Consider the following 11,289-nt stretch of genomic DNA (forward strand, 5'->3'; position numbering starts at 1 on the left):
GTTGTTCAGGCTGGAGAAGAGAAGGCTCTGGGGAGACCTTATGGCTGCCTTTCAACACTTAAAGGGGGCTTTTAAGAAAGATGGGGACAGACTCTTTAACAGGGCTTGTAGCAACAGGACAAGGGGTAATGATTTTAAACTAAAAGAGGGCAGATTTAGACTAGATAGAAGGAAGAAATTTTTTACGCTGAGGGTGGTGAAAGAGTGGCACAGGTTGCCCAGAGAGGTGGTGGATGCCCCATCCCTGGCAACATTCAAGGTCAGGTTGGACGGGGCTCTGAGCAACCTGATCTAGTTGAAGATGTCCCTGCCCACGGCAGGGGGGTTGGACTAGATGACCTTTAGAGGTCCCTTCCAACCCAAACCATTCTATGATTAGATGACAGCTCAAACTTGCATAAAGGACAGTATAATCAATATAACCACTATCATCCATATACCTTGAGCAGCTCCACAACTGTCTCTGCAAAGCCAACAACATACATTGCCACTGCAACAGCATTGGCAAATGCAAAAATCAGACCTATGGCACCACCAAACTCTGGCCCCAGACTTCTGGAAATTAAGTAATATGCTCCTCCTGAAAGAAAAAAAGACAAGACAAAAAAAAACCACTACATGAAAAAGCCTAAGAATAGACAGTCATCAGCAATTTAAAGTTGACATGAACAAGATGCTATTTATTCTTGCATCTTCCCTGATGTATTAGAAAATAACCCAAAACTCAGTATTTTAGGGATAGGCATGCTGAAGTTTCAGGAATACATTTCAAATTTTTAAGAAAAGACAACAGTTGGAAATAATCACCTAACTCATGCACCACATCTTATTATTCAGCTATGCAACCAGTTCTATGGTTAAAAAACAAATTGTAAAACACAAGCAGCAGTATTACTGGGCTTTTTACTTCAAACTACTCAAAGCATTTCTGCATAGTTCTACTATTACACATTTTCATTAGCTATAGCTCAAGAAACTGGCAAAGTAGACTGTAATAAACCCACTCAAGTTCGAAACCTCCGTGACCTGTTTCTTAAAGTTCTGTTGTTAAGGGAATTTTCTGCCCTCCAATGGGACTCTCAGAACAATCACATGGCCACTATTTTTCAGAACCTATTTTGTATTTTTGACGTTGACAAATACAACATCTCAAACACCACATGTGACAAATGGAAAACTGAGTACCTACAGCATTAGAGAGGAGTAAAACTAAAAAAAGTGTAGCAAAGGCACATTCCTCCAATTTAAGGCTAAGCTTTCTAGAAGCAACAAAATCCTCCAGCTCCAGTCTGAAGTAATTGAGTGCACATTAAAAATTTGCAACAGGAAATCCTTAATTTCACTACATTACAGTTCTTGTGCAAAACATATGTAGGTACCCAGCTTTGACATACTTTGCAAATGAGAATGTTAACATAAGAAAAATATTACTGTAATGTAAGATTTTCATAGGAACAACTGTGATTTTATTCTACAGTTCTTCCCATTCAGCACTTCAAATTTTCTAATGACATATTATTTTGCAAGAGTAACTCAAAAAAAAAAATGGCTCTCATAAGAACAGGAAAATTTGATATGTATAATGCAATTTAAAAAAGAAAGGACATTTAGAAATTAAGTTTGACATAATGCTAAGATTTATAGCTGATCCTTCCCGTTGGGTCTGTTTACTTTGTGATAGTGAGGTTTTTCTCTTCATTCTTAATCAAGAGAATTTTAGAAGCTTCTATTTTGATTCCACTGCATTTTCTACTAGTTGCAGTCTTGTAATGTCATGAAGCGGTTTGAGCATGTCAAAGGCACCAACCACATACAAAACTATTTTGCAGGAATTGCTGACAACAGCACATAAACCATGAAAGAGAATGAAAACCATCACCCTCAGGAAAGCTGGAGATAATCAAGAGTTTGGAGAATTTCTTTTGTGTATAAAAAAAATCACAATAGAACATGTTCTTTTGTATGCTCTCATATAGATATAGCTTATCCTTTTATAGGATGTATTTTTTCATTATTAAGTTTTATTTCAGGACATGAACACATAAAAGCACACACACACATTCTTAACCAACCAGTGCAGATGCAGGAGAATATTAAGACACTATTCATTCCTGGATATGTATCTCTAAAAATGTTTGTATTCCAAAAATTAAGAATAGATAATGTTTCTTCCACAGTGGAAAAGTAAGCCACTAGTCAAATCAAATTAGTAGGCTACTTATTGACTTTTCATTAATTACATGACTGCTTAGTCAAATACAGAACACAGGGAAGACTGTTCCTCAGAAAACTAACTCTTCCCTACATTTCATCCATACTGTTTTTTTTCTGATGCTAAAAAAAAGGAAAATAAATTAGAGGTTCCATGCTTAAGGTGTACGCATCAAAGTGATGAAAGCTTTAAAAACTTTATGAAAGTAGGTTTACCTCCTCTTACAAACCCATTTGTGGCTATTGCTGAAGTAGACAGTCCTGTAATAGTTGTCACAACAGTGGCCATTCCAATAACCAAGACAGACAGACCTTTTGGAAAAAGAGGAGGAAAAAGAAGGTGTAAGTCCAGCAGTATTAAAATGTACAAATCTTCAACTTAACGTGGTTTAAAGAATTAGTCTTGCAAATACAACACAAATTTACTGTGTGTGGTCCTGCACATTCAAGCAAAAGGCTTCTTCACTCTCCTTTTGTACAGAGAAGTTTCCAGGATACAAACAAAACTGGATAAATGTTCTCTTTAATCAGCAGGGTGAAAGCTGTATCCTAGAGCTTCAAGGAAACACATGCCTTTTGCAGATGATAGATTTTCTCCAATCTAATCCAATAATAAGTAAGTCCAATACTAAGTTAAGCCTTTGAAGAAAACTGTTTATATACTACACAGTCTATACGCAGATTTTAATAACCAGAAATAAAAAGTTTATCTCTACAGTTCACTGAAAACTTGTAAATGTCAATTTTAAATTACATACCTTACTGCTAAATGAAAAAGTCTTAAGTCACTTTATACTGCTTAAAGTTCTGATAAGGGTAAATTACCTAAAAAACTGGCAATATTGAGGTCATTTTCTACCTGTTTGAAGTGTAAGCTCAGGATCAACACCTCTTTTGGATCACATTTAAAAGTCACTGAAATAAAATTATAGCATTAGTACGCATACCTATCCCAGCTTGTCCTACAATCCATGATAGTCTGATGAAGAGCATCACACCCCAAATATTTAACATACATCGTACCTAAGATAAAACAGAAATTTTGCATAGGTTAGGTCTTACATCTGCAGTCATTTTCACTAACTCTTCATTTCAGTTTTTAATGTTGTCAAAATTATCTTGCAGTCTTCCCTCACCACTTTTCAAATTATTTCACAAGATAGATTTTTTTCATTAATCAAGTTAGGGTTTGATTAAAAAAAAAAAAGGGAACCTAAATATGATTAACAAGTTACTACCTTGAACATAGATAAAGTTACAGTACTTCAATATCTGACACTTGTAGTATGTCTTGACCAATCAAAAAAACTAATTTAGACCCCAACCTTTAGGATCCAAAATTCGTACTACAGAATACACAACTAAAAGTACAATGATTGTGAAGTCTACAACCCCCGTTCAGATCTCCCACAAGTCTCCCCCAAAAAACGCAAAGCAATACCCTAGTAAATAATATATTCTTTTTAAAAAAAAAACAAACAAACAACCCCCCCCAACTTCCCAGTCCTAGAACTTTTCTATCTCACAACACAGCTGCACACTAACAGGATGGGGGGGGGGAGGGGTGTTTGGTTTTTTTATCCGTGTATTTTAAACTCTTAGTCCTCAATAAAATAGAGTTTGCACTGCACAGAATTTAGACAGAAGTCTAACAGCAGGTCTTAGGTCTCTCTCTTACCTAAAGAGTACGGTATCAATCCTACAAAAAAGTTTAGCTGGTCATTAGGACTAGAAGGGAGACAAAGACCTCTCCAAACCACAAAAGTAAAGTTTTCTGAGATTTTAAAAATTATTTTGCAAAATGTAAATCACCTGAGCTGGAAATATTCACCCAGGCAGCTTATGCCTACTAGGAAACACTAACTGCAACTTTCAAACCACTGAAAAGAAGATCATCCCTTGAAACTTTTAAATAGGCTTTGGAAGAAAACGGTCAGCAACATTTATCCCATAACTCTTTAATACTTAGAATTGTTGCTTACAAAAATAGTGCAATACAGAATTTGGGTTTGGAGAAATTGAAAGTCAGCTTCATACCTGCTTTAAAATGAACAAGTCTGTCCTTGGTTGGGGTACATCAATAGAAGTCCGTAATACCTGTTTCACAGCTTCCACAGGCACTCTGTCTCCCAAGGTAGAGTATATGGCTACTTCAGGACTTTTAAGGAAGTTGCTAATACACAGTGGAAGCTTGCTGAACTGGTTAGGTATTCTGAGTACTCAAGTTCAGCATGTTTTAACCAACTGTTGCATTTGTAGCCACCACTATAAATTCTTATCACTTTGGAGAGTACGTACTAATCATGGTTTCTCTTTGACAAAATATTAAAAACAAATTAATATGTACTTGTAATAAAATCCCCCATGTCACCCTTAGTTTTTCACTGCTCCAAATGGGGACAGACTCAAGTTTTTTCCACCATGACTATATTGTATTTAATGTTAAGACTTCCACAGCTTAAGACGACTTTTTGTAACAGGTTCAACAAAATTTAAATACTTAATCCTGGTCAAGTTTTGCCATATACAGGTAGGTGCTTCCCTCAACACAGTATTTTTTGCTTTTCTAAAAATAAATAAATAAATATCAAGTATTCTAACACTTCAGTCCAAAACTTTACAGATCCAAAGTGAACACACATTAAGTGTATTCTCTCCATTTGCATTTGTCTGTCACTTGAGTCATATGTAATTTTTCTAGTACATATGAATATTTACATAATCTTTTTCCTTCTTGGAAATTATGCAACTTCAAAACTGTAAAACCTGTGCTAAGAAACCATGATCCCTTCAAAACTTGAATTCCTGAAGTATTTACTTCCTTAAAATTCAGTACAAGTAAAAGCAACCCTTCCTAAAATTATGGCATTTTTCACATCTCTCAGATACAATCTTTTCTTTATACAGCGCTGTCACAATCCCTTTCAAAACAGAAGGTTATTAGAAAGACCATATCAGTAAGAAACTGAAGTACATTACATCAAACTTACCAATACACCTTTTATCCAGCCGAACTTGACCACCCCTTTGCTATCAGGTGTATAAGTGGCAGCTGCTTCCCCAGCTGGTGTGCCTTCCTCACCATTTGCATAGCCATCTTCAAAGGGCTCCTTGGGAAAAAAAAAGTTTATCTTTTATGTGATTAACAGAGTAGAGAGGGCATTTGATACTCATGTTGTAAAAAAAACCCGTCTACTTGTGCAAACAGAAAAATTAAATAATGACACGTCAGAAGTTTTAAGCTTTTCTTTTATGTTCCTTGCATGAGGCACATCTCACAGATTTCAAGGAATATAAAACAAACTTACACAGATGACTTGGTATTCTGCTTCAGTTAGAGCAAACTGTTCGCAGTCAGAGTAATAAATATTTTTACGAACCAGTTCTACAGCCGTAAGAAACAAACATCTGGTCTTTTCGAAAAAGAGCTACAAGATTTCAAATGCAGCGACTCCTACAGCACAGGAAGTTTTATTTCTTAATCTGAAAGTGTATACTGTTCTACCACAAGTAACTAGTCTCAGCTATAGCATTTCCTGTAGTTCAGACTTAGCTGTCATTTGATCAATTTTTCAGGAAATAAATTATTCACTCCCCTGCAAACTATTCATTGTAAGGTGATGCTGCTAGAAAGGAGGGTGGGAGAGTGGTATTTCAGGGAGAAGGAGGGAAGAGAAGTCTCTTCCCAAACACTCTTCCCTGTTTAAAAGGGAAGGATGACAGACACAGAAAACATCAGGCCCATGGACAAAGACCAGCTTGTGGCTTTTCTTTACCATTCAACTCTCAGCCTTACAATGCAGAAATCTTAACTGTTGGATATATATTAAAAATGTATGTGTATATACACATACTTGTTGCATGCTTGTTTTTCAAGAGGCAGTTTTGTTTTGCCAAAGTCAGGCAAAAACACCTAGACGTTTAAACTCAACTTGCTGTAAGAAATCTGCAGGAAGCACTCTAAGCAAAGTATGTTAGTTATCCAAGGCAACAAGTATAAACAATGAATATACTAGAAAGACCCTGAATACCATTCAGAGAATACTATTCAACAAACCAGCTAAAGCAGTATTTGTGAAGCAGCCTGCATCCCAGAGTGCTTAGAAAACATTTAAGCAATTAGAGGTTCAATCCCAATGAGGTAAAGGGCAAAATTCCCATTCGCTAAATAAGATACAAAATAGACTGAACCCAAATTATGCTTTCAAGAAGTATGTTCTGTGCTGAAGGGTCACAGTAAGGAAGTTTAATGTGAGATACTTTATTAAATTCCTCCTCCTCCCGATACATTAATACCAAATGTACCATCAGCAGAGTCCAGAGGAAATATTCATAGAACTGTCACTTATGAAAGGTGTCATCCATATCCCCTTACAATCAGCAGTAAACATACAAAGAGATAAAAAAAAATCAGATTACATCAACCTTATCCAAAGGTCATTAGCACAGATTCATGTCAGTGCTTCTCTCACTAACTCTGCATGAAGAAATTCTCATAAGAACAGGTGCACCTGCAACACGTCTGGCAATCCTGTATGACATTAGCTTTCCACCAGTAGGCAGAATCATGATCAGTTTGCAGATCATTACCTTTAACAGACAGCTTTCTTAAAAAGTAGGTTTTCTTGTCTCCAGAAGGGATTAGAAAAAAAGAAGATAGATATGTATGTTGTATATACACATATATTTTTTTTTGTGTGTATATATGTATATAATGTGTTACGTACATTGAACAGAGGACAAAAAGAAACATAACTGGGAATTACCCAGTTTGCTGAACTGCAGCTCTTCTGTATAGAAGAGAACTAATGGCTGTAACTTCTCGGGAGATTTGCCAGCCTTTGATCAGATGAATTTATTGATTTGCTGGTTATTTGTATTCAGGTACTCAAACTTAAACCAAATCAAGCAAGAAGTGGTGTGTGATCCATTTAGAGTGGTAAGAAGAACAGTGAGGACCAAAAGAGAGAATTACCATGCTGCGACATTTAAGATTTTACATAGAATTAACTCTAGCATCTCTAGCATCTCTATATCAAGAAGTAGAATAATAATTAACTCGTTTTAATTTAATACACACAGCTACAAGCCACTCATTTGCTATGTTGACCTGCCTAAACCAGAACTGAAGACATGGAAGGCCCTCTAATCAGGCTCGTCACCCAATTTGGACACACCTGAAGCTCACAACAGAAAAGAATGAGCCTACATACTGCCCTGCTCCAATACCCTTGAGTACACGTCCTTCAGATATCTTTCCTAGAAATGCAGCAGTAAACCTCAAAACTCTTTCTAGGTATTAACGTCTCCCTCATCAGATTCTGCTGTATCCAGCAGCGCTTACCAGAAGTTTCTCCCGGCTTCTCCCCCACCCACCTTCAGAAGTGGGGAGGGAAAAGAAAAAAAAGATATATTAAAAGGACAGACGGATTAATAAACATGTTCACAACCATGACAACAAAACCTCCAATCAAGCATGCAAAAGTGTAACTGTGTATTATTATTCCTTCATATAAAATCCATTCCTATTTCTCATAGAAAAGCATCACATTATACTTTCAACAAACTCCATTTTAAGGCGTTGCATAAAGGGAGTCACATTTATGTATCTAAGCAGTTTTTATGCTTTGGCCAAGAAAACTGCCAACATTTGATAAGATCTTCTGGTATTACAAAAAGGCATGACATGTCTCTAGTAAGAAGCAATAAAATTGTTCTTTGAAAAGACTGGCCAGGGAGGATCAAGGAAGGGCTAGAAGAAATCTGTACCTTCATGTCCCAAAATACTGAAACATTATACGCAACTAAACTAGTTAATGCTGTAATACTGAGTGACACCACTTTTTTTTTTTAAACAAGCCAGAAGTTTTTGTTTGCTGCACGTTTAGGTTTTAGGAGAAGGTGGAGAATATCCTAGTGTCTAGTGTAAGAGACAATTATAGACTTCAGCATATGACCATGGCTGGCCAGGTATTGGTAGAACCTGCACACATCGACAAGATGACCTCCAGAGGTCACTTCCAGCCTCAACCATCATGTGATAGCTACGCATTTTACTGTAGCGCTCCCACAACCCCATCTCTCAGCCTGTTGTATTCTGGGAAAGACATAATGGCTTGCAACTGATATTTTGAGTTACCAGTTACCGGATCAGCTCCAAGATATGCACACTACGAACACAAGAAAGTTTTGTTCTGTATGTCTTGTCTCTCCACACTATGCAATATTCTTAGGAAAATATTTTGAAGCACATGCAAAATGTAATAACTGAAAGGTTATTGCTGGTTACCAGTGCTAGTGGGTGCCCAATAAAGCACCAGTGAGAACAGATATTACAGACTGTGGGCACAAAAGAATTCCACTACACAAGGCTCCAAGTTCAGCCCTTTAATGTGAAATTAAGAAAGCACCACTGTGGTCTCAGCTGTAAATAAAGCAGGCGTAGTATTTTTCATGCTTGTGCTCATGAGGAAACAATGCTTCTACTCAAGTCACACACTGAATGGAAAAAGACGCACTAGCACTATTTTAGAACAGCAATACATGTACGATAAGATCTTCATAAACAGTAAAAAACACTAACACACTGTGGATTTGGAGGGGGTGTAACAAAAGGGGAAAGAAAAGAGAAAGTTTTAGCATTTCAGATGAGAAATGCTCTTATTAACCCAACTTTTTAATCAAAATAGTGTCTTTTATCTAATCAGTCCAAAGAACACTCAGAGTTACGGTGTTCACTTGCACTGTTAAAGGAGAAATAAGACACATTTACAGATTGTCAATTCTATCATACACTGATAGGAATTTAGCTGAGAAACAGTTAAGTTCTGTTCCTACACAGAAATTTCCACTGCTGTACCACAGTGCACAGAAAAGTACAGATAATCTACTATTTCATCTCCAGTACTGGATCATAACTGTAAGTTATTTGTGCCAATTGTGAATAGCCTCTGCATTTATTAGAAGTGGATTAATAATGAGAAAAGACTTGTTAGCCAGAAGAGATCTGAGATTTTTCACACACAGCTTGAAATACACTGGTGCATGGAAAAGTTTCTCATCAGTAAAAATTGCTATTTAGTTTTACTGAGAGTTCTTGACAGTGGTACATGTCATGGAGCACATTTATTTGTGGGGAATTTATCTAGATGCCATCTTAAAGGCAACATACGTAAGCTATGTTGAACTGTATGAGGTGGTACCAGAATAAACACACATGAACTCTTTTGCTCTTGCTTTTTTTCAAGTATCACAACATGGAAGCCCCAAGTAAAGGACAGGACAAACAGCAAGTTTGTATCTAAAACCACATGGTGGTTCTTCAGGCAGACCACTTTCTTTGCAGTCTGCCTGATTTGGCATGTCCCAAGTAATAACTTCTTTAGCTAATCCTTCCTATTGCCATTACCCTTGTGCAAAGAGAGGAGGCCAAAGAAGCACCTGAGACTAGCACATTTAACTGCTTTTTCCATCTCTCAAGTTTGACCAGTTACAGGTTTAGCACATGCCATATAGTATAGGCTTCTCCTCATACAAATTCCTTAGAAAGGCTTCACAACAATAGCTTTTTCTTGTCTTAGTAGGGTACAGTACTGAAGCTGGTTTAAACAGCTAATACTACCAAAATGTTAAAGAAAAATCAAGAGCCTCATCTTTTCAAGCTCCAATTTCTGCAAGGAAATAGAAAAATGGCATTCCACTACATTTAATCAAGAGAACAGCTGCTTACATTTAAAACTGCTTTGTACTTACATATTCTGACACCGAGCATAGTGCTCTCATCATTTAACACGCTTACTGAGGACAGGAAATAAGGGAAGCCACCTGAGAACCGTCTCTCACCAACAGAGGTACAGACAGAACAATTCTGTACAGCAGTGGCTCTCTGTCCTCACCAGCTGCAGTCGAAGCCTCAACAACAGGATCATGCTTTTACCTGCTAGGAGCTTTTATGGTTAGAGGTGTTTGCAGCAATCATCACGACAGTGGAACCCTTCTTCACAAGAGACTTGCACACATCTTCTGCACACCTTCGCTGCAGCTTCCAGCGTTATTGCCAAGCTGTTCACTACACCTTACCACAACAATTTCTGGTTTCCATCTCCCAAAGGTTAACTTTATAGGCATCGCCATTTTTAAGAAATTCCTTTTTGTGGAAGGAAGCAACCGATAAAATATATTGATCCAGATGTAGCATGCCAATTGTCTCAACAGTGGAAGAATCGTTACTTGTAGAGATTACACTCCTAAATAGCCCAACTCTATAGCTGCACACAGTTAAGACTATGGCTACTTAAGTACAAAACTTGACAGTACAGAAGATTTTCAGAGTAAACACAGCTCAGAACAGACACAGAAGAAAAGCTTAGGAACATCTGTTTTTGCTTTTCTAATTCAAACGTACTTTAGCCAGAATGTGGATGAAATAAAAATGACAGATTAAAGAAAGTTATCCAACAGCAGCAGAATTACTAAACATTTTGCCCCAGAAGTTGCTAACACTTCCCATGATTTTTAAACACTACAAATCTTTTCTTGGATGAGTAAGCCTTCCACTTTCCCTTCTGGAATGAACTTTTGGATTCTTCCTCCCACCTCACCTGTGACATTTCTAATGATCTGAATAAAAGGTTTAGAAAGTGCTAGATGTATTGTATGCATAGAATAACTGCATAGAATAATGCTGCTGACATAGGTGTTTACCTCTGATGCAACAGTGACAACTTTTGCAAACAGTTTGTAGTGGTACAAATATATTTAAGTGTGATACTGTACTACCAAAGAATAAGCCAACTATTAAATGTTGACTGCAGGACACTAAACTGTACCAAACACATCTGTTCTTTAAACACTGCTTTTGCAGCATGCTAACATTTGCAGTCATAAAATTCCCAGTTTGGGCCTAAGGGTCTTTGATAAGTTGTTTTTATGTTTTAATGCTTTTATCTAACCAGTAGCAAAAGAAACCAAGAACACTGAGTTTCCTTCCCAAATTGTCTAAATCTCTATGGAATGGTTTTAAGCATATTGTTGTCCAGGGACACAAGAGAGTCCTGTGACTAACTTTATCAAGAAAAG

The 11,289-nt window shown here is 37.0% G+C and overlaps 1 protein-coding gene across 1 annotated transcript in view; it reads right to left on the bottom strand.

The window, feature by feature from the left end:
* The window catches only part of SLC12A2 (solute carrier family 12 member 2), a 48,557-nt gene extending 38,213 nt beyond the window's left edge, over positions 1 to 10,344 (bottom strand). The window contains 5 exon segments of the mRNA XM_009278518.1: positions 441 to 580; positions 2,428 to 2,523; positions 3,159 to 3,234; positions 5,202 to 5,321; positions 10,291 to 10,344. Coding sequence (XP_009276793.1) covers positions 441 to 580; positions 2,428 to 2,523; positions 3,159 to 3,234; positions 5,202 to 5,321; positions 10,291 to 10,344 — 486 coding nt within the window.
* Between the last annotated feature and the right edge of the window lie 945 nt (positions 10,345 to 11,289).

The sequence above is a fragment of the Aptenodytes forsteri genome, unplaced genomic scaffold (assembly GCF_000699145.1).
Source record: "Aptenodytes forsteri isolate BGI_AS27 unplaced genomic scaffold, ASM69914v1 Scaffold402, whole genome shotgun sequence".
In the NCBI taxonomy this organism is placed as follows: Eukaryota; Metazoa; Chordata; class Aves; order Sphenisciformes; family Spheniscidae; genus Aptenodytes; species Aptenodytes forsteri.